Source organism: Danio rerio, chromosome 10 (genome assembly GCF_049306965.1).
Source record: "Danio rerio strain Tuebingen ecotype United States chromosome 10, GRCz12tu, whole genome shotgun sequence".
Lineage (NCBI taxonomy): Eukaryota > Metazoa > Chordata > Actinopteri > Cypriniformes > Danionidae > Danio > Danio rerio.
The window spans coordinates 22,419,118-22,443,752 of NC_133185.1; the positions used below are offsets into that span (position 1 = coordinate 22,419,118).

Sequence of the window (24,635 nt, forward strand, 5' to 3'; positions counted from 1 at the left end):
GAGGACAAAAATTTGCTTGGGGGTTAAAAATTCAAGAGGGCTAATAATTCTCACTTTAACTGCATATATAAAGCATTTTTGCACAGTTCTCACCAGGTCTTTCCACGTTTTAAAGGGTCTCAGCTCAGTGATTTTCTGCGCCTTCTTCAAAGAGCATCCTGCAATGAGTGTGAGCTCATCCACAGACGCGGACTGAAAGAAGCAGAGAATCTCAGTTTTGAGCTTGGATAGGGTCTCCTCTGATTGGTCAGAGTCAGAGTCCAGTAAACCGTTGACTACAGAGGCCTCAGAGTCACTGCACTCCTCTTCTGAGCTCACATATGTGTATTTGGCCAATATGGGCTGCTTTGCGATCCTCTGCGATGTTCTGGTCCCGTCCAGAGGTCTGCTGGGTTTTGGTTTGGGTGGGCTGGAAAGTTTGGTAACCTGAGCTTGTGGGCGGGTCTCTGCAACCCGTCTGGTGTGTTTGGCAGGAGTGGAAGTTTGAGAGCTGTCATCTTCAGACTCAACCACTATATGTACAGAATTAATGCAAGTGTTAGGGCAATTCTGAAACATTCTGGTTTTCATCTGATGTCATGTTTTAAATTTATTTCTGCCATCATCATCTTACTCATCATCCAAATCTTCTGTTGTAAACAAAGGAAGATATGCTGACAAAAAAATAACCTTCCTACTATGGATGTCAGTGGCTGCTTTTTTTTCAACATTCTTCAGAATATCTTGTTTTGTGTTCAACAGGAAAAAGTTTAGATCCACTTGAGTGTGAGTAAATAATGAGGAAATAATTCATTAGTCATTTATTTATTACATTTTTTTTCTTTCATGCTACATCCAAAATACCAATCAAAATTAGGTAAAAGCCAATGTTATTATAATTTAGCATTTTAAAAAAAAAAGTTTTTATATTTAATTATTTCTTTTAAATCATACCTGCCAACATTTGTCACTGAAAATCCGGCAGACCCAGAGTGTGGGGATTGGTATTTGGGGTAAGGTGTCTGAATAACACTGTTGAGAACTGGGTTCTGTGTACTGCGTCATTAGTAACTGTACTAGAAGAAGGTTTCAGGCGGCCGCTGTGATTAAATACTATACCAAGTTTGGCAACCCAGGGGATTTACTGACTGTATCAAAAAGCTAAGGACCAGGAGTTACAAGAGTTTTCCAGGAGAAATAACAAAACAGGAGAGTGGCGGGAGATGGGCCTGAAAACGGGAGACTCCAAGGAAAAATGAAAGTGTTGGCAGGTATGTTTCAAATTTGCTGTAAATAAAAATTTAGGTTTCGTTTATTCATTTATTAAATTTTAGAGAACACATTTCTTTTTATTTTTTGTTATAGTTTAGTTTTAGTAATTATAGTCTTGCAAATCTCCTAGTAATAAAAATAAAATAATTCTTTGAATAAACCCAAAATCATGTGAATGCAACTTAAAAAATGAAATAAAAAATGAAGGCACACTTTTTTATATTTAAATAAATTTGCAGTTAAATGTTCCTAGATATGCAGAGATGTTTTATAATGATGCACATCTATACTTCTACAGGTGCTGAATTTCTTTATTTTATTTAGGTTAACATTATTTTTGACCAATAGTTTTAGTATCAGATTTAGTTTTACTTTACTCAAATTACCCTGGTTCAAGCTCACTGTTTAGATTGAAAATTGAATAAATATTTAGTAAGTTAAATATGAATCATCAGTCTCAGCTGTTTCAAACTAAGAAGACCATGTACCATGGCCTCATGGGATAGTAAAGTGTCTATTAGTGACTATACCTGACATACAGATTTTGACATGCAATATGAAGTAGGCATGCTCAAATGTGCATCTAGTGCACTTTTAAGGGTCATGTCATGGATGTTTTTTATTATTTTATTATGGTTCACATATAATACTAAAGAGGTCATGACATGAAAAATTAAATCTGCCTCGATCTTTTGACAGAAAAGAGATCTTTGTACAAGTAAAATATCCTGCAAGTTTTATAATTTAAAGTGTCATTGTATGATAAAAAAAAGTGTTTATTAAATCAAGCTCCAAAAATGACTAGTTTAAATACAAAGGAGCATGTGACATCACAAGAGCAAATGTCTCTCTCTACAAAGCTTTGTTTTGTGTGTGTCTGTATGCTGTCAATAAACCACCACTGCCATTTCTGCAGTGTTTATTAAGGCCCAATCCCAATTCTATTTTTGTACCCCTATGCATTTGCCTTCCCTCTGGCCCTTGAAACAAAGTGTGAAGCGGAAGGGCTTCAAGATTTACCGCTAAGGAATGGGACAGCACTACAACACCTGCACACGTCATTATATGTCAGCGCGATATCTTGCTTCATATAAGATCCGCGATCGCGACTGCTGTAGTTATTCCAGTTGTGTTATTTTTTTGGTCTTTATCTTCAGTGAATCACCGAAGGAAACAATATCAAGTTATTATATCTAATGTGGCAATAAACTCCTAACTGTACTGTGCATTTACACTATGGCCATACTGTATTCATCTATGTAAACACACGAAAACAACATTCGCATTAAAGCAGACACTGTAAAAAGGTCATTCTCAGCCACTAGACTTTTCTGACAGGGTATTCGAGTGCAAAATTTAGCGGTTTTTATTTTCAGAGTTTGTTTAAAAAAGCATGACGGTAAAACACGAACGCGGTAATGAATGGATTAAAACATATGCTTGTTTGTTGTAAAAATTCGCAATAATGACAAAAAATATTAATTTGTGCATTTTAGGGATGTAACGGTATCAGAATTTCATGGTACGATAATACCTCGGTATGAATGGCACGGTACGGTATTTATTGAATAATTTACAGGAAAAAAAAAACTAATGAAAAGACTCGAAAAAAGTGCCAAAAGTGTTTATTTACCTTAGCACTGAACATATCAATGACATACAAATTAGCCATCTATCTGTAAGTTTCGAAACAGGAACTTCATTTTATCAATTTTAATAACAAAAAACTATTAAACCATTTAAAAAAAATAAAGTTTCAATTTAGTATTGTTGAAAACTCATCACATTCAACATTTAATCACTCACTCACTTAGATAGAGATGTTTTTTTTAAAGAAAATTATCATATAACTATAATCTGGTAAAAGCTGGGATCTCTGGGCATGTCCCCTGCAACAGAAGAAAAAGGTTTCTGGGACAGAGATATGATTTAGCCAAGGTTGACAGCAGTGGGTAACGTTGTGCATTGTCTTTCCACCACTTGAGAGGACAAGTCATGAGTGAGATAGAGGTCTCTTTGCGGTACAAGTCAATGTCTGCATCAATCTAACAAGTGTGCTGAGTTCTGCAGTCTCCATGACTGTTATTAGTCGTATTCCCCGACTTATATTTCACCACAGTCTGGCAGTGCCTGCATATTGTTTTTTTCTTTGTCTGTCACCTTTTCTCCTTTTTCGTATCTTTTTAGAAAGAAACCGAAATGCTTCCACACATCCGATTTAAAACCCGCTTTAGGTTCGATCCTTTCCAGCTCTTTTTCTTCCCCGCTACTAGCAACACACTCCATTTCCGCATTACTGGATCTGTAGTGACAACAGACCGCAAAGGATGATGGCCACGCCTAGGCTGATGGGAATTGTAGTTCCCGCTACCTCCAGTTCGCTTCATTCGCCTAAGCAAACTTTTCTCAGAAATATAGTTTTATTGAGTCATGCGCCTACGGTAATATTGAAAAAAATTACTATTGCAGTATGACGGTATTTACAATATTGTTACATCCCTAGTGCATCTCCTTACTTCCGTGTGCAGCCAAACAGACAACAGACAAACCATTGTGAAAGTTCCTGTTTACGAAGCAGCTGCTATCAGATCCAAAACTGTTAATTTTTTAACAAAAAGGTTTCTGTGCCCTTGTTTATATACAGTCCGCAGTCGAAGGCTCACAAAAATGAGACGTGATCTGAAACACCATTAAGATGAAACCATTTATTCGATTGTGCGCAGTCCTGTGGAAGTCAGTGCACTAGGTCTTTTGATTCTCCCTGATATTTTAAACATTATTCTATCTACATCAGAAGTACATTTAAGGTGCCTGATGTGATTTTACAGCCTCTCTGCTTGACTCAGAAGCTTCATACATCACTTCAGCTCAGTAGATTCTAGACTGATCAGATAAAATATGCATTAAAGGGATAGTTCACCTAAAAATGAATGAAAAATGAAGTCTGTTATCATATATTCATCAATTTACTTGTTTTAAACTGATCTGAGTTTCTTTTTTCTGTTGATGAAGATATTTTGAAAAATGGCTGGTTACTATGACCCACTACTGGTTACTGGGATTCTATAGTAAGCTGGAATGTGTCGATGGGTCCCAGCAACAAGCATTCTTGAAAATATCTACTTTTGTATTCAACAAGAAAGAATAAACTCATAAAGGTTTGACACCTCTACTTTAAAAATAGTTTCTAAGGCAGCCAGATGCTAAATCTACACTTGTTTTAGCAGTTTAGTTTCAACACATGCTATTTTTGCAGTTAGAATGAATCTTTCAAGTCTAAAAATAGCATTATGTTTTAAAAATACATCCTCTTATGTGTCAAAATATTAGAGAAAAAAATACTTCTCATGACATGACCCTTATACTGTTGTACACAATCAATCAAAGCTCACCGAGGTCAGAGAACATTCGTAGTGTTTCCAAGGCATCGTCAATAAGCCAGTCGTGCTCCTGAAGCACATCCCTGAGTTCCTGTAAAAAGCCACACACAGCATTGGGCCTTAAGTTCAAACAAATATTTGATTTACATAGAAAAATGTCCGGCTTCATCCAGCAATCGCTCACATTCTTGTTGAGATGTGGGAACTTCCTTTGGAGTTTTCTCAGCATACGTTCCTGATCTTTAGATCTCTGTCCCTCCTCCTCTGAATCATCAGCCTAATGAGACATAAAACACCAGTGTGACACACATCCCTGAGCAGAGAGCAGTGCTGCAGGGGTGACGCATGGCTGGAGGACAAAACCTAACATCAGATAGCATCTTACCACTTCTGGTTCCATCATTCTCAATCAAAGATGTTTTGATTTATTTATTTTTAAGGGGGGGAAAATGTCTGCAATAAGATCAATAAAGTCAATTTTAAATTGTAATAAATTGTTTTTAAATGAAGCTTTAAAGGGATAGTTCACCTAAAAATGAAAATTTCCTCATCATCTATCCACACTCGAGTGCTTCTAAGCTTTGATTTTTTTTCTACTGTTGAACACAAAAGAATGATTTCGTAAAGAATGTTGGAAAAATGCAGCCATTGACATATAATAGGTATACAAAATACTAATGGTTGTTTTTCCAACACTTTTTTACTATTTCTACTTCTGTGTTCAACAACAGAAAGAAACTCTAACAGGTTTGGTAGAAGTGGAAGATGAGTAAATGACGACTAATGATGATTCTGGTTGATCATTTGGTATCAGAAGTGGCTTACATGAAGGACACAGGCCTCTAGATTATGCCTATTTTACCAAAATAAAATATGATTGTGTCTTGATTTTTAATCATTTAATTAGCACAGTAAGGTCTGACTTTGCTTACACAAAAAAGTATTGTCACTTAACAGAAATAATGTACAGTATAGATTATAAAGTCACGGTGCAGTGGAAAAAGAATTAATATTGTGTATGACTCCAGTGAGCTTGGGGGACTGCATCCGTACATCTCTGCAATGACTTAAATAACTTCTTAATAAAGTCATCTGGAATGGCAAAGAAAGCGTTCTTGCAGGACTCCCGGAGTTCATCAAGATTCTTTGGATTCACCTTTAATGCCTCCTCCTTCATCTTACCCCAGACATGCTCAAAAATACTCATGTATGGTGACTGGGCTGGCCAATCCTGGAGCACCTTGATTTTTTTTGCTTTCAGGAACTTTGAAATAAAAGTTAAAGTATAAGGAGTGCTGTCCTGCTGAATAATTTGCCCTCACCTGTGGTTTGTAATGTAATGGGCAGCACAAATGTTGTGATACCGCAGGCAGTTGATGTTGCCATCCACTCTGCAGATCTCTCACACGCCATTATACTGAATCTAACCTCGAACCATGATTTTTCCTTCACCAAAATTGACTGATATCTGTGAGAATCTCGGGTTCATGCGGGTTCCAATAGGTTTTCTGCAGTATTTGTGATGTTTTGGATGCTGTTCAACAGAAGATTCATCCGAAAAATCTACCTTATGCCACTTTTCCAAATGAGCAACTAGAAGTCAAGTTATTATTTGTTGCTCATACAACAAAGACCGGTGACAAGACTTTGTCAGGTAGTGTACAATTAATTTCCTCTGTTCAGATTGCTGAAGTTAGAAGTGTAAATCTATTTGAAAGCTGATGCTATATAATACAGGTTCATTAAACCAATTTATAGTTTAAAGTGATGTAAATAAAAATGCTATTACATTTTAAGCTTGTACAAACATCTGCATCACTACACAGATGCTTTCTTTACTGCTGTTTTCTCACCTCTGTCCTTTATTGTGTATTTATTTTGATGTTGAGAGGAAAATTTGCAGAATACATTTACATATTAAATGTTTATTTGCAGTACGCAACATGTATTTCAAACGCCCTTTTACCCCTAAGAAAACAGCAAAAAACAGAAAGCTGTGTGTATAGCAGGGCCTTTAAGGGATAGTTCACACACACACACACACACACTCCCCAATGACAAATGACAAACAGACTAATAAATCATCTAGAAAGGGGATTATGTGTAACCTGGCAGTTGATATCCCAGGTAGAAAGACACACTGCTGGTGTCCTTGATCGGGACACTCTTTTCAATTTAGCCTCGGTGGATTTGCAGCACCATAAAATGCATTGCTGTCAGTATTGAGGGGGATCAGAGAGAGAACGTCCCACGATAATCCAATGTTCGTGTCTGAACTCACCGCAGAAACCCGTCCACCCTTTCTGCTGTCGCTCTCCTGGGAAGAGCCGCACATCTGCTGTCGCCTCCTTTGCTGGACCGAATCAGCAGCTGAAAAGGAGAGCATGTCAACATGGCTCAGCAACACGCGAATCAATGCGGCGAATGCATCTTCACCTCAGACTCAGCTGGATTCAGCAATACTGAAGCCATCCAAGCGATCAATGAGCTTTTATCATGGGAGCTGTTCAGATTGATGGAGTGAATCTGCTCATCTGTACCTGCCATCCCGGATGTCTTCAGGGGCGAGGGGTGTGCGATGTCGGTCACCTAAAACATCAATGAGATGATTATTGCCATGCAGCTAAAAATCAAGGCTGGAGTGCATCCAAAATTGTCACGCTGTGGGTCTAGGAAGTGGTGGTTTTTACCGTCTCTGAGGCCTTCTGGTGTGCTGGTTGAGCTTGCTGTGAGGTAGATCTTGTCGTTCTGCTGTGCGTCGGCCTTCGTTTAGTCTTCACCACAATCTCTTCCTCTTCGTCAGACACTGAGTACTCATCCGCAGATGATGCTGCTTTTCTCTTCCTAGGCCTAAGTTTCCTTAATATCAGAGTATATAAAGGATATTGTTGAACAGCTTTGTTAAATGAACTGAAGTTTCAGCATTGACATTTACATGGACACCAAAATCTGACGTTAATATGATTAAGACAATACTCTGATTAAGAGTCTACCATGTAAACAGCGATTTTTGATTAATTATATCTAATTAAGGTCATATTTAAACTAAACAGAAATCAGATTAAGACATGTGGAGTATGCTGATTTTAGTCACATAATTGAAGTGCAGTACAGACATGTAAACACCTCAGTCAAACTATTACCGTTGTGTAGGATATATACGCTGCATTTTATGACAGGACAATCTATACACGGGTAATTCTTTGGGCACTTTTGTGTCCTTTGATTATATATCCATAAATATATTTAATTTTGTTCAAATTCCTCTTTTTTTGTCAAACTAACAATAAAACCCACTTTAACATTTTTTTTACTAGATTTCTATTATATATTTTCATATTATTCAACCTCCTTTTAGTTGTCAAAATCACTGTTTTCACCTTGTTGCACACCCAGAGTTTTAACTTCAGCAATAAAAGTAACATTTTAAAATATTATTTATCTAATATCTATTAATGTATCTTAATTAAGCAATAAGCACTAATGAAATAACTTAAATATTTCATAGTTATTAATGTGAGATTATTATCAATATTATTTTTTATACAAAATATAGCTGTCGCACAGTATCAGTGTCATTTTCACCACAACACTATAATGTCGCTTTAAAAAGTTTGTGTGAAAGATTATTTAGGTGGTTTCTATGAAAATGAATAGTGCCATCTGAGAACATGATCAAGATGGAAGGAATTAAAATTTTTTATCAACAACACAGCTTTATATTGCTTGATAAAAAAATACATTTATTCTACGTCATTACCAAACATGTATACCTTCAAAGATGTTTTTAAAAACCAAACAAAATTAAGGTAAAAAAAGAGTCTTTTGTATAAATGAAAGGCTAGTATCAATTCAAAGCTAATCGGTGAAGCTATTTTTCATTTCTTTACAATAAACTGTTGAAATGTCATTTCCACCACTGTCATTTCCACCACCACACACATTTTGAAAAAATATTTAAAGAGTTCTCATCACACATTAAAGGTGTATTCACAATGTACAAGTTCATGCTCTATTTAATATAAAAATTCAGTTTCAAGAGTTCCCACTTAGATATGCTTGGCACTTATAGCAGGCATGCTGTCCCTGGAGAGAACCCTGAGCTCGGAGATATTTGAGCCCAGGGCTCCCGCCCGGTCTAGAAGCATATCAGGAGAACCGAGATCAGGTAGGTCTCGATCGCTTCCCCTTAAGAAGGGGAGAAAAAGGAGGAGATGGGGTGGAAGGGGGGATTCTTCCAAAACGAAGATAGTGCAATAAGGAGAAAGTGATCCATTTATATTAAGCTAGGATCATTCTGATTGGATTATTACTGATTACGGATGAGTGGCCAGCGGTGCACAATCATATCACGTGCTCCTCTCGAAATTAATTTATGAAACTTCACTTATTTTCTAATAAGCTCTTAACCAAATTTATATTAAATTTTAGAGTGTGACAGGTAGACAATTCAGCATACAACTAATTTATTTCATTGACAAACGTATAATTATTGTATATATTCTGGAAAGATTGGGTAGACTAGATAAAAAAATGATTTTAGACTATGTTTGACTGCCATCATTTATTTCATTTTGAAATAAGCCGTATGTTGAGATGTGGTGGAAATGACATTTGTTCAGTTCACGATGGAAAAAATGTTTCTCCTTCTTATCTGAGTTTGTCCTCTTACAGATCTTAAAACTAGACAAATTGTTTAAACTTATGAGGCTGTGTTACGTTAACTTTGAACAAGTTTTTTTTTACTCAACTTCACAAGGCTAAAAGTGCCTGTAGCTGAAGAATGGCCCACACACATATGTATTCGGCACCATTTACAGCACCTACAGAGTCAGTGAAAGACCACAGACACACATTGTGAAATGCTGAGGTTGTTTTCCCCATATGGCATGCGGTATCAAAATCCCTTAAAACAACACTCTTTCAGCAGTTCATACTCACATCCAATATCTTGTTTGTCATGGGAGCATGGATGAAATGCTCCTGAATGAAAGGGAAAGTGCCAAACTGCAGTAAAGTCAACAAATTAAAAATGAAACACCCAAAATTACATGAAACCTTGAAGGAAATGTGGATAGCGTGGTGACACAGTGATGTTAATCCAATTAAGTGTTACAACATCTAAAACAGGATCATGAAAGAAACATCCAAAAAGCAAACACTTTAATCATATTATTGTCTTATTTAGATTAAGCCAAATAATTTGATTGCGGATGTCCATGTAAACGTAACCAGTGTCAGAAGTTTGATTGCATACAGTAAGTCCAAAATCTGCTCAAATGATACAGCTCTTTAACTATACATATCATTTATGCTGACTTTTTAAAAACACATTTTTGCTATAGTACAGGGAGTTGATATAATAAAGTTTTTAAGCCTGCAAATAATTAATGAAAATAACAATAATTGGTCATTAAAATAGCCAAAATTATTAATTTGTCAGATAGTCTTAGAGATTTCATTTTACAGCACAAAAAATAAATGCAATGTAAGTTGAGAACATAATCAATAAATTTACAAAAACTTTTTTTTATATACAAAACATACATATTTAATATATAATGTAAAAAAATACACTAAATATATACAAAATTATTTATTCACTCATTTTCTTTTCAGCTTAGTCCCAGCTTAGGCCAATTTAGTTTATTCAATTTACCTATAATGCATGTGTTTGAACCGGAGCTCCCGGAGGAAACCAACGCAAACACTGGGAGAACATGCAAACTCCATACAGAAATGCCAACTAGCCCAGCCGGAACCAGCAATCTTCTTGTTGTTAGGCGACAGTGCTAACCACTGAGCCTCCGTGTCGCCTATTTGTACAAATTATAAATGTATATTTCAATATTAATATACAGCAATTTTAAATACCAAATAATATTACCAAATGTGGCTTTTACTTCAGAATGTGCAGATAAATACAACATAGAGAAATCTGCATGATGAATCACTGAAATATTTGATTTAAATGTAAATTGCAAATGCTATACAGTATTTATATATGCAATGATTTAAATGTTTTTCACAGGTTTCCTCTAAACATTATTTGATTTTTTAAAACCATATATTAGACAGCATTGGACATAAATTAAAATGTTTATACTTTGGCATTTTTAAATTGTATCCCTGGAAAAATAAAAACAGTTTTAGAGTGTGTGTGAAGGCCTCATGTCATTTATTTTTATGCCTCTACCTCAAGCACAAATTCTGAAGTTGATTACTGACCTGACAGGCATCATGGAGCTGCCTGAAATCTCACTATCAGAGTCCGAGTCCGAGTCAGAAATGGCGGTGGACAGAGATGATCCCGATGGACGTTTGGTTTCCGGCGTCTCTGGAATGACACTGTCTGACTCTGTAAATAAATCACAACACAAGCTCTTGAGATGTTAACAGAGTGCTGCAGTCATGATGCCAAAACCTGCAAAATTAATTTGCCAGCGAGTCCCTTTATGAGTTTTAACATTTAATGTATGTCTGTGGTAAACTGAACTTGCATACTTGGATGATTCATTCTACAATCAAAACACATTTTCTAAATTGAAAATAACTCATATTTTCAATAAAGTATTTTCAGTGGTGTAAAGTAACAAATTACAAACACTCAAACTACAGTAATTGAATAGTCTTTCTCAGGAATTGTAATATACCAAGTAGTTTTAAAAAAGTCTACTTTTACTCTCTCTTGAGTACATTTTTTGTGCAGTATCTGTACTTTTACTCCACTACTTTCCTTCAACCTGCAGTCACTACTTTGTTTTTTTGTCCATGGGGATTATAAAAAATCAGTCCTGTGATTCCTGTCCAATCAAATCACACATAGAAAGTAAATCACATCATAATGAACTACCTCAAGACATGGGCGATTTATTATTGCAGCAAACTGTTTGGAAGCATTAAAAGTGTCTAATAAGATGTCCAAAATCTTTACACGCATTGACCCAGAGAGAGTTTAGATGATAGTTTAAGTAATGGTTTGTCACTGATAAAAAGATGACAGATGTTTACTGTATGATGACCGAAATGGCTTTAAACACCCAGCAGGCACAAGATGTCAACATGACGTCTGTTTTACGTTGTACCCCATCGTTGTGGGGACATTGAATTTTGTTTGGAAATGGAAATCAGGTTGAAATTAGAACCCAACGTTAGGCTGATGTCAATGTCTAACATCCAACCTAAAATCAACCAAATATCAACATCTAATGATGATGTTAGAAGAGCTTGACATTAAGTGGACGTTTCCAATATGACATCCATCAGACATTGGATTTTGGTTGCCATACCCAATAAATAAATGTCAGTATTTGACGTCAATATGAAGTTGGTTTAAGATGTTGGCTTGATGTTGGATTTTGGTCACTTTCTAACAATCTAAAATCAACCAAATATCAACATCATTTGACATCGTTATTGAACTTCAAAATAACGTTGTCCTTGTGCTGGCTAGACATTGAATTTTGTTCACCTGACATCACAACCTAAATCTAACCTAATGTTAACGTCCTATGACGTGTGCCTGCCGAGCAATAACTAAATGCACTACAGAATGTTACGTTTACACACATCCACAAATTACATGTAAATCATCAGCTTTTTACAGTGTAACACTCATTACTTACTAATCTTGAGTGCTTTTAAAAAAGCTACTTTTTACTCATACTTTGAGTAATATTGACAACACATACTTTACTCTACTTGCAGTACATTTTAGGCAAATTATGGTACTTTTACTTAAATATGATTTGTCAGTACTTTTTTCACCACTGAGTACTGTAGTCACGACTACTTCAATAGACAGTAAGTGAAGACCAAGATCAGAGAGTGCTGAGACCAAAACATGCTGAAGACTTTGAGGGCTTCAGACTAAGACAAGTTCAAGAACAAAGTGGGTTAGAACTACAAAAAGACCAAAACTATGAGATGTTGACAACAAAAATCTATATTTTTTAAATGTTTGCATAAAATCAATATCACTTTTTCCTGTGCAACCATGCTCATATTCGTGAAAGCGGCTCGTTCTTCTTTTCTTCTTTTCATTTTGTTGGCATTTCTATTAATTTAGATGAATGACTATAGACTATAGAAAACATTATTCTAATGATATTAACTAATGCATTATATATTTTTATACTTTATAACAAACCTATTCTAATGAAAACATTAGAATTCCAATTATAACATAATGGAGTTTAATGCTAAATACACTAGTCTGGCTGCACCTGCCTTTGTCTTGATTTGCTTATTGAGGACTTCTGAATTGTGGTCTATCCATTGAGTAATCGTTTGCTCATTTTGTATTTAATTTTTTTAAAATACTGGATTCATTTACAACAGTTAATTGAAACATTTCATTTCTTTCTTTTTTTTTTTTTTGAAGCTTAACAATAAAACTAACAAATGAAAAGTTGTTAAATGATGTTAAAAAATTACAATGTAATAAAGGCATTAACCCTCAAAATTCTCACTCTATTCTCAGATGAAATGGCAGGCCGAATCATAGGTTAAAATGGGCCAGCTTTGGCCGACGGGCCCTAGTTTGGGCATCTCTGTACAACAGTAGCAAATGCAATAGATTTAATTTACATTGCAGAGCAAAATGCTCAGTTGTCATTATGCTATGTTTAACACAGATGTTATTTTACTTAGAAATTGAATTGCCAGCTGTTGTTGTTTTTTTGTGCACAAACGTGTTCTTGGGGTGCACAAAAGTCCCGCTGAATGTTCTTTTCCGGACTTTGAATGTTTCAGGACTTTTGCTGTCTATGAATAAGGGAGATCTCTGAATTCATCTAAAATATGTGAGTAATTAATAACAGAATGTTCATTTTTGGGTGAACTAACCCTTTAATACACTCTGTTGCACTTTCTTTAGTAGATTTCCCAGTAGCGCTGCACAATATTGGAAAAATCTAGCACTGAGATTTTTTTATTTTTATTTATTTATTTTTATTTAGATATGAATACAATTTCACCAGATAACTTGAATATCTTTGGTATTTAGAAATAATTTCTAATGTTAGATGGATTGGAATGAGTCTGCAGTGGGAGTACATCTCCATAAAATCTAATAAACAATCTATAAACTTTTTGGGACCCCCCGACACAATTTCATTGTGGTCTGTGCTATTTGCAGTGCATTTCTGTATTTGCACATGTTGTGAGTATTTTCATGGATAACAATCTATAAATATAATCAAGTGGAAGCTGCAAATAAATTAAAGTGTTTTATCATTTCCAGAGTCTAACAGTATTCAAGTACAGTAACTGAATGATAAAAACAATTCAATTAAATGTATTGCTGTTAAAGTTACTTATGGTACAATTTCTTATGTCTGAATGCTTTTAAGGTCATTATACAATCACAGGCATCAAAACACATGCAAACTCAACACTGCGTATGCTCGTGACGAGAGTATTGCGAATGATCACATTGATTACGATATCGATACCAAAATGATATTTTGTGCAGCCCTATTTCCCAGTAAATAAATAAAAAATAAAAAAACATTTTTTAAACATCTCCAATTGGCTCTGAGAGGATGTAAATCTAAAAATGCATTTATGATTCATAATTCATTTGCATTTAGCATTTATTGCATTTATTTAGTGACCATTTTGCTGTAAGGCTATAACTGAGCCACCGCATCGTCTTTTTAGTTTAAATTTAACATGTATATTTCATTATTAATATACAGCATATGTACTATACCAAATACTAATAACAAATGTGAACTTTAGTTCAGATTGCTCAAATAACAACATAAACAAATCTGCATGATGAATGACTGAACTTTTACATTTAAATGTAAATTGTAGATCATAAAATTTGTCCAAAACTGAGATATTGACAGTAAACTCTAAACAGCAGAAAACCTACAGTGATGACAACAAAACTGAAAAGGGTAAAATTTTATAGAGTATATATGCAATGAATTTAAAAATGCCCTTTTATTGATTTCATAAGTAATATTTTCCTTTTTTAAACATTTATTTGACAACATTTTATAGTTAACATTTTGACATCTCAAATTGGTTCTGAAAAAATGTAAATCTATAAATGCATTTATGCAAATAAATTCTAGTTTACGATGACGTTTCGTAATATTGGCATAATTCATTTGCATTTAGCATTTATTACATGTGTTTATCATACATTTGTCATGTTGGGAAGCACAGTTTATTTAATACTGTTTTATTTATTAACCAATTCTCGAATGACCAATGTGTACATTTTAACATCACAATTTTAAAGCAGTACATTTGTGGTAACGTTATACCGAAAGAGCAGTTGAAACTGTCAAACTCATCACATCCTACCCGGGGGCTCCTCATGATCTGAGGATGATGCTGGTCCTTTCTTTCTCCTCATTGTTCACTCGACGCGTTAGAAAAACAGCTCAATCCACTTTCGCGCATAATGTCACGCATCTCAATCGATACACTGAGCCACATCTGACGCGTCGCTGCCCGAATCCACCATCTACAACCCGCTTTCAGCTGATTTGGGGACCATAAAAGCAGCTGACTATAACAAAGAGTTCACCGGCGAGCTAATAAATGATCGCTTTGTCAATAATCAGCCTCTAGTCGGTTTCGGCCGCCGCTAATGAACAGATAAACCTGGTTAACTCCGGCCATTAGTCTGCGTGACGTGTGTCTGAGATATTTCACCGCTTTTGTTGTTTGTACGGTATTTAATGAATGAAGACAGTTCTGATCAAACGCTAACCGGTTGTAACATCTGTAACTACGGTGGCCGTGAAGGCACGCATGTGTAGTAGAGAAGTACAGGGAAGTGAACTCGAGAAAAGGAAAGGTTTTCCCTCATAAAAGGATAATAAGAAATGCGCGATTATTTAGAAACAAAGGATACCGTCAATTAAACAGTGAAGTTGCAAGTATTTTATTTAGATTCTATAGTTAAAAAAACATTTTAGTTATACCCCCCTTTTTTTTGTAGTGATAATAATAATAATAATAATAATAATAATAATTATTATAATGATAATGATAATGATAAATAATAATAAGCATTATTATTATTATAACTATTAATATAAAACAATAATTGTTGTTATTATTCCTATATGTATATATTAAATAATATATTAATAGTTTGAAATTAGGTAATACTTAGTTATTGAAATATAAAAAAGCACATATTATCATTAATTACTAACATAAAATTACAAATATAAAGATAAATAAAAACCATGTTTAATTTTTAATAAAAATGACCAATTATGCAGTTAATAGTTGATAATGTAGCCTACATTGCGTTGCATACGTTACATTTTATGTTTAATTATTGTATGATTTATGACTATGTATTGTAGTAAGATAAATTGTATAATGATATAACAATAATATAACTGCATAATAATAATAAATCAAAGATAGTTAACTCCAAATTTGAAATGTTTTAAATATAAATGAGTAAATCAAACATGAGGCACAGCTGATGATAGACAAAAAAACAACATCTGCAGCAAGATACAGTACACCCATCACACATCTCCGAGTGTCTAGCACGAAACCGAGCTGCCTTGTTTTCAAGTATCTGTCTAGTTTTCCAACACATGGCGCGCGCATCCAGTCATCTTTCTTTCATTCAAACTCTCTGATAGTCCTCTAGTAATGAGCTGCTCGGTGATTGACTGACAGACTGACGGCAGCTTGATCTCGCTTCATAACGATGCAAGTTGGCAAGAAGCGAGACAACAATAACAAAGGATTTTTCAGATGCTGCTGACGCTGCGAGGTGACGTGCTGTGACTGCGGTAACACTGCAGCGACTTCCACACGTGCTGTACTTAATGAAGATTAAGACAATAAACACACACTTGTATTGACATCGAGATGAATATTGTTATGATTTAGGCGTGCCAGCGATTGTGTGAGTGTTACGCAATATGCACTGGAAAGGAAGGCAGTGTTTAATCATTAAGGATTATACGTGCGGTTGTTCAGTGGACTTGTTTTCTGTAATTTCTGTTGTTGTAATGATTTTTATTGTTTGTTTTTTTGTTTTTAAGAGTACAATAAATCCAGGCTTTAAATGTAGTCAGGTGCACGTGGATTGTGACTGTAGTGGCGAGTTTGATTCGTCTTAGAGAATCGGAGCTTTGGAATCGGTTCACTAAAACAATTCATTCTGATTCGTGTAGTATAGAATATTTTCTCCAGATAATAAAATTTTACATTTATTAATGTACATTTTTCAAAATTCCCCCAATACTACTGGTGTTTGAAGAAGAATCTGTGATATATATAATTGAAGTCAGAATTATTAGCCCTCCTGTTTATATTTTCCCCAATTTCCTTTTAATGGAGAGATTTTTTTTTTACATTTCTGAACATAATTGTTTTAATAACTCTAATTTCTAATAACAGATTTATTTTATCTTTGCCATGATGACAGTAAATAAAATTTTACTGGATATTTTTCACGACACTTCTATACAGCTTAGTGATATTTAAAGGCTTAACTAGGTTAATTAGGTTAACTAGGCAGGTTAGGGTAATTAGGCAAGTTATTGTATAATGATGGTTTGTTCTGTAGACTATTGAAAAAAAATAGCTTAAAGGGGCTTATAATTTTGACCCTAAAATGGTTTATAATACATTTAAAACTGCTTTTATTCTAGCCTAAATAAAATAAATAAGACTTTCTCTAGAAGAAAAAATATTATCAGACATACTGTGAAAATGTCCTTGCTCTGTTAAACATCATTTGGGAAATATTGATAAAAGAAAAAAAAATCAAAGGGGGGCTAATAATTCTGACTTCAACTGTATTTGAAGACATTCAGAGTGATAAAAAGTCAAAATCAAGATATTTATATTCATTATTAGAGGATTTTGGTTTCATATTTTGAGAACTTCAACTCCCCTGCTACTTAATTTTCTTTATCATTTATTCATTCATTCGTTCATCATTCATTTTCTTTTTGGCTTAGTCCCTTTATTAATCTGGGGTCACCACAGCAGAATGAACGGGCAATTTATCAAGCATATTTTACGGATGCCCTTCCAACTGCAACCCATCACTGGGAAACACCAAACACACCCATTAACATACACTGGACAATTTAGCTTACCCAGTTCACCTGTACCGGACATACAAACTCCACACTGAAATGGCAACTGACCCAGCTGGGGCTCGAACCAGCGACCTTCTTTCTGTGAGGCGATTGTGCTACACACTGCCCCTTTATCATTTATTTTATTTGTTAATTTGTGTTATTTTATTTGTTTATATATGTTGTATTATTATTATTAATGGGGATGGAAAGATTGTGAATGTAGCAACAATGATAGTTATCTCAGTCTTTTGTGTAATAAAAAAAGGTTTAATGCCTTTCTGTCATTGTTCAAGCATTGTTGATTAAAAGGTAACATATGCAGGTAACATCACTGTCTTTTGTGTTATACGAGAAAGATACTTTTTAGTTGATACTTTTATTAAATTTTGTTAATAACAAAGAGGCTCATGACGGAGTGTTGACAGATATAAATTGGACCTTTATCAATCCGTTCTGAACAATAAATAAATAAATAAAGCAATAATTGAATTGCAAATTATTTGATTTTATTAAATTACAAAAAGTGGATGATTAAAAACTGTTTTATATTTAGCTGTAGATGCCATACGTAAATTGTGAATTTGTTTATTTGCCTCCCCCCAAAAAAATCTGTTAATCAATATTTGTTTAATTCACTCATGCATACACACAATAATATAATTAATATAATAATATAATAAATGAATAATATAATAATAAAACAATGTATATAATTGTATAAAAATATAACATTAAATTAATTTTGCTAGTATTATTTGATCCGTATACAGAAGTATCATTATTATTATTTTATTCTTAACTGTGTATGGCCATCAGAAACCATTATTTTCAATTAAAATAAAGTTTTGTTTTCTTAGTTTTTTTTTATTGCACCTCTTATATTTTATTCTTAGTATAATAATATATTACTTTAATTTATTTTAATCAATTTAATTGTATGGTGCAATTTAATTGTGGCTCTGTGGTTAGCACTGTCACCTCACAGCAAGGTCGCCGGTTCGAGTCACGGCTGGGTCAGGAGGCATTTCTGTGTGGAGTTCAAAGTGCTCTGGTTTCCTTACAGTCCAAAGATCTTGTATAGGTGAATTGGATCAACTAAATTTGCCATAACGTATGAATATGTGAATAGGAGGGTGTATGAGTGTTTCCCGGCACAGAGGGTTGATGGTTGTAGCTGATGGTAATTGGTGGTTCATTTCAATGTGACCTCCGATAGATCAATAAATAAAACAAGGGAAAATGAGTGAAAAATGTAAGTTTTGAATTTCAAAGAAACAATGTCTGGAAAATGTAACGTCGATGAGTTTTATTTATTGCTGATTTGTTTACATTTTTAATACTCTTATAAACATAAAAATCTACTTTTAATTCTAGACATTTTATGTGGATTGTAACACAAACAAACGTAAAGAAACCATAAATATTATCTAAATGAAATCCATTAATCTCTCAGCCCAAAGGAAAAGCCTGAGAGCAGCGAGTTGTGGATATGAATGCCCGCACATTTGAACCGCATGTTGCCACCTTCCCCGCCTGACGTCAGGCCAGTTGTTTTGGGTCGCCGACCAATCGGAAGCTCGCTCGCACTTCTACAGGAGCCGACGTGGGTCCATCCTCGCGCCAGCTTCTATCCTCCGTTACTCATCACAACGCCCCCTCGGTAGGGTGCAAGCACGGGGCTCCGCTTTAAGCAGCAGCTCTGACATGGAAACCCCATTGCAGTTGCAGAACAATTTCTATCCAGAGCAGCAGCAGCAGCAGCACTGTAAGTACCAGCACTACTGCGGGCGGGAGGAAGAGCGCTCCATCAGGCACTGCACCTGCAACAACTCCTCCACCTGCGAGGATGCCAGAAAAAGCCAGCCTTTGCACGGGACGCCGCTGGGAACTTTAAGGACACCGTCCGTCTCATCTTCAACAAGGCAAGGCGCTCAGTACAGCGAGTTCACGCCCTCTAGTCATGGTAGTTCATCCAGACATCATCATCACCACCATCATCATCCTCATCGCGACCACAACCGGCAGCAGATTCGGGGCAGTCCGGCCAGCAGCCACAGAGAGAGTAACTCTTACACCCAAATAGCCATGAGCAGCTGCAGATACAACGGCGGCGTGATGCGGCCGCTCAGCAACTTGAGCTCGTCCCGCAGGAACCTGCACGAGTTTGATTCGGAGTCCCAGCCACTGCAGCCCGTCTCTGCGGCGGACGCGTCCGACACACTCGCCTCCAAGCCGGAGAACAACTCCAGCACCCTCATGCCTTACGCCACGGGGGACGGAGGAGGAGGAGGTGGAGGCGGTGGATGTAGCCACAGCGGCAGCAAATCGGGCAAGAAGAAGAACCAGAACATCGGGCAGAAGCTCGGGCACCGGAGGGCCCTGTTCGAGAAGAGGAAGCGGCTCAGCGACTACGCGCTCATCTTTGGGATGTTTGGGATCGTGGTGATGGTCATTGAAACTGAACTCTCTTGGGGAGCCTACGGAAAGGTGTGTAACTTAATAGTCGCCAAATCCTGCAGGTTCCCCCATGTAGGTCAGAATTCATTAAGGGAGAGAGGGAGTGGGAGAGAGAGAGAAACAGAGAGAGAGAGAGAGAGAGAGAGAGAGAGAGAGAGACAACTACAAGTTTGGAAAGTGTGCGGAGCGGATGAGGGAATGGAGAATCGTGGCAAGGTCACGTTTTCTGGACGGTCACTTTTGACGGATAGTTTTTTCACATTGTCTTTTATTATTAAGATTATTAATCAAGTTAGTAAATAATTCTAGAAGTAAAAAAATGGACAGGTGAAAAAACAAATAATTGGAGACCTTTACAAGAAATTGATGTTGGAACAGTTATTTCATATGTAAAATAGTTTAAATAACAAAGAAAAGTGATTAAAACTGCTCTCATATTTCTTTTATAATATAAAACACTTCTTTTTATAATAGTTTTGTTAAATAGAAAATGACTAGAAACAGTATTGTACTTTAATTAATATTAAGTAAATACATTTACATACAAACTAATCCAAAAACCAATCAAAAAAAGTGTGTTATACTGAAATAGAAAATGTTCTATAACTATTTTAGAATTAAATAATTTTAGAATTAAATTGGTTTGTATTGTATAGCTTTTTATATTAAATTTAGTTTTACATAAAATACTTCCAGTAACAAAGTGATATGAATATTAATGGTAGAAGTATGTGAAATAAGAAACATGCTTCTTTCACCATAGTGTTTTCTTACGTAATAATTTAAAAAGAGATTGAAAAAATTAAAGGATAGGTAAGTGGAAAGTGGCTAAATACATAATTTTATTTTTACCCAATTATATCGATGATGAAAGCTTTAACATTAGAAACATGTTTATTTTCACATTTTATTTTGCGTTGCTTAAATACTGTTCTACCATATCAGAATTTAAAAAAAGTTGTTTTTGTACATTATATATGTTTAAATTCTAATTAAATTCATGTCCATTTGTAATAGTTTTAACATTATAAACTTTTTTTTCACAATAGATTTAATTACACAAATTAGTTTGAATAATAAAATATAAAACTGTTATGCTGTATAGAAATGGCAAATGGCCAAAACATTTTTCTCTCTAATTAAAATTCATGTGTCTTTCATGAATAATTTATATCAATGCAAAAAAAAAATGACAGAACTGCTTGTGATTGCTAAAGGAAATGCTGGACTGCTACAAACATTAAAACATCCTTTTTGTAAATGTTAACATATACTTGCAAAAAGTGGAAACGCTTTAAAAGTTATTTAATTATAGCATATCATCCCTTTTTTAGTCATGTTTATTGTTATTATTGTTGGGAAAATAAATAAGAATTGTGCTATTTACCTATAATGGCATTTGAATGCTCATAAAATACTGTAACTGCAGTACCATAAAAGTCCCAAGAAGAAATGCATTACTGCAAGTCAATTTGCCACAGAGCTGCCAAATGATGACATTCATATATTTTCACTATATCTATAGTTGATATAAGCACTAAACAGCTACTGCTACATTATAACCACATCATACAATCCACATCTGTGAGAACAGAATGAGTTTAATAGTAGAGCAGCAAGTGTCTCGTCTGTAAGAGAAACCCCAGGAAAATCAATGATCGTGTGTCTTTGAAACAACAGCGTTGTTGTTGCTGTTAAATTCTACTAAACAATATGCTGTAATTTTTGAACATTGAGACTGAAACAACTGAAAATATGCTGACACATAGTAAAACTGCATCACAGATTTTATTTAAAGAGACAGTTCACCCAAATAAGAACATTTGCTGTTAATTTAGCCACTCTCAGGCTTATACAATGGTGGATTTTTTTTAATGAAACTGGGGTCCTTGCTGTCATAATGAAGGTCAACGTCTACACTGAAAAAAAATCATTGCATTTACAATTATTTTTAAAGTGAGTGGTTGGAAACAATTTATATGGGCTGAATTTAAACAAACACATTCAATTTAATAATTCATTCACTCATTTTTTTTTGGCTTAGTCCCTTTATTAATCTGGGGTCACCACAGCGGAATGAACCGCCAACTTATCCAGCATATGTTTTACGCAGGAAGGATGCCCTTCCAGCTGCAGCCCATCACTAGGAAATACATTTAATAATGTTCAACTTACCTTGTTTAAATTCAGCCTATATAAATTGTTTACAACTAATTAACTTAAAAAAAAGTTGTAAATGTAACAATTGTTTTTTTTTTAGTGTAAAGGCACATTGAGAGTCAACAAAACATAAACAATGCAAAATTAATTTCTGTGATACACTAAGACCTAATAAAAGAATTGATCATCTGTACAAGAAACTAAACGTCTTCAACATTCACAGCTTCTGCAAGGCGAGTGCTTTTTTCATTAAAACTCAGTGTATCATTGGGAATCAAGGGAATTCATCTTGTTTTATGTTTTTGACTCTCAAAGTTTTTGTGAATATTTGCTTGAACAATGCAAATCACTAAAGTTCTAGCTAAAATCTTCTTCATTATTCAACTGAAGAAAAGTCAGCAAAATCATGCACTGTAAAAATAAAATAAAGTAAGAATTGTGTCGTTTCAGCTCATTTTCAATATTTAGTTTGAACAAGCAGCAAAGGTATTTGTTTGAGCCTGGATTTCCATGCACTTTAAAAAATGATGGGTTCCACACAATCAACTTGTATTGTGTCAACATAAAGGAATTAAGTTAACTTACTAGTTAAGTAATTAGTTATTTGTAGTAAGTTACAAATTTAAGTGAATTGAACATAAAACAATTAACTTGTTCCAAAAAAAAACCTCAAGAATTGTGAAAACTGAAGAATTGTGTTGTTTCAGCTCATGTTACTTCAGTAGTTTGAACAAACAGCACATTTGTTTTTTTGAGTGTGGATGAGTGAATAAACAGCTAATTTTAACTTAGTTGAACTATCTATTTATATTGTGCAATGGTCATATGCAAATGATTAAAGGGAAAGCTCACCCAAAAATGATAATTACATCATCAATTATTTATTTACAGTTAGTTTTTACGTATTGTGACGCAGTTCCTAGAGAAATGGAACATTAAATGAGAAAACAGTGGGCGTGGCTTGTTTCTTTCTACTGAGCTGAATGAGTAATCAATTCATTCAGAAAAATCTGGAAAAAAGGGTTAGGGAGAGACACCTCTTGCTCACCTTTACTCTTTGTTGTCAAAGCTGACAGCTGGAGGGCATAATCTGACAACTGAACAGAGAAAAGCAGGAAGTGCATTTTTAGATTTCAATTAAAAATTAGAAGGGCAAACTATTTTTTTCTTAATGACATGCACAGATGAATTGTTCACCACAATACTAGTAATGTGAACTAACAAAATGATACCATTAGTTTTGATTTCGTGGGCATTTTAAAGTCACTTTTCCTCTTTTGCTAAAAACACAAGAAGATATTTTGAAAAATGCTGGTTGCTGTAACCCAATCAACTTCCATAGTAGAGGAAAAATTACTATGGAAGTCAATGGGTGGCAGCTATCAGCATTTTTCACAATATCTTCTCTTTTGTTCTTTCCGGTTTCTTTCCAGTAGTTCAATAGTTTTTTAAACAAGTGAAGGATGAGTAAATGATAACAGAATTGGGTGAACTATCCCTCAGACTCAAACTATCTCTCAGAATGATTAAAAGTACCTTTGAAGTCAGAATTATTAGCCCCCCTGTTTATTTTTTCCCCAATTTCTGTTTAACGGAGAAGAGATTTATTCAACACATTTCTAAACATAATAGTTTTAATAACACATTTCTAATAACTGATTTATTTTAATTTTTGCCATGATGACGGTAAATAATATTTGACTAGATATTTTTCAAGACACTTCTATACAGCTTAATGCGACATTTAAAGGCTTAACTAGGTAATTAAGTTAACTAAGCAGGTTACGGAATTTAGGCAAGTTATTGTATAACGATGGTTTGTTCTGTAGACTATCGAAACAAAATAAAGCTTAAAGGGGCTAATATTTTGACCTTAAAATGTTTAAAAAAAAAATAAAAACTGCTTTTATTTTAGCCGGAATAAAACAAATAAGACTTTCTCCAGAATAAAAAATATTATCAGACATGCTGTGAAAATTTCCTTTCTCTGTTAAACATCATTTGGGAAATATTTGAAAAAGGAAAAAAAATTCAAGGGGGGGCTAATAATTTTGACTTCACCTGTACATTGTAAGTTTTTGCTGTTGTTATGCTGTTGCTGATGTTTTATAGATTTAATCAACATGCAATTATGAGGTATGTTTTAACTAATACAAATTACTTACTGTATCTTTTTCTTCCTTTTTTCAGGAGTCACTTTATTCTTTAGCCCTAAAATGCCTGATAAGCCTTTCTACAATCATTCTACTTGGGTTGATTATCATATATCATGCCAGGGAAATCCAGGTAACTTTTC

The 24,635-nt window shown here is 34.7% G+C and overlaps 2 protein-coding genes across 10 annotated transcripts in view; one reads left to right on the plus strand and one right to left on the minus strand.

Annotated features, from left to right (window-relative positions):
* The window catches only part of smarcad1b (SNF2 related chromatin remodeling ATPase with DExD box 1b), a 35,007-nt gene extending 19,598 nt beyond the window's left edge, over nucleotides 1-15,409 (minus strand). The window contains exons 1-8 of one of the 4 annotated variants that reach the window (XM_686544.10): nucleotides 14,955-15,386; nucleotides 10,860-10,989; nucleotides 7,322-7,490; nucleotides 7,068-7,220; nucleotides 6,913-7,001; nucleotides 4,816-4,908; nucleotides 4,644-4,722; nucleotides 94-512 (exon numbers count right to left, since the gene is read on the minus strand). In XM_686544.10, coding sequence (XP_691636.5) covers nucleotides 94-512; nucleotides 4,644-4,722; nucleotides 4,816-4,908; nucleotides 6,913-6,966 — 645 coding nt within the window. In that variant the 5' untranslated portion in view covers nucleotides 6,967-7,001; nucleotides 7,068-7,220; nucleotides 7,322-7,490; nucleotides 10,860-10,989; nucleotides 14,955-15,386. Of the gene's footprint in view, nucleotides 1-93; nucleotides 513-4,643; nucleotides 4,723-4,815; nucleotides 4,909-6,912; nucleotides 7,002-7,067; nucleotides 7,221-7,321; nucleotides 7,491-10,859; nucleotides 10,990-14,914 lie in introns of all 4 variants that reach the window. The other 3 variants (XM_005155635.6, XM_073914076.1, NM_001353868.1) reach the window with 3 other exon arrangements.
* A 3,952-nt stretch (nucleotides 15,410-19,361) lies between these two features.
* The window catches only part of kcnn2 (potassium calcium-activated channel subfamily N member 2), a 95,928-nt gene continuing 90,654 nt past the window's right edge, over nucleotides 19,362-24,635 (plus strand). For all 6 annotated transcript variants that reach the window (XR_012386207.1, XR_012386205.1, XR_012386206.1 and 3 more), the window contains exons 1-2: nucleotides 19,362-20,209; nucleotides 24,530-24,625. Coding sequence is in view for 3 of the 6 variants with exons in the window: in XM_073914615.1 (XP_073770716.1) it covers nucleotides 19,427-20,209; nucleotides 24,530-24,625 (879 nt within the window). In the remaining 3 variants the exon portion in view is untranslated. The remainder of the gene's footprint in view (nucleotides 20,210-24,529; nucleotides 24,626-24,635) is intronic.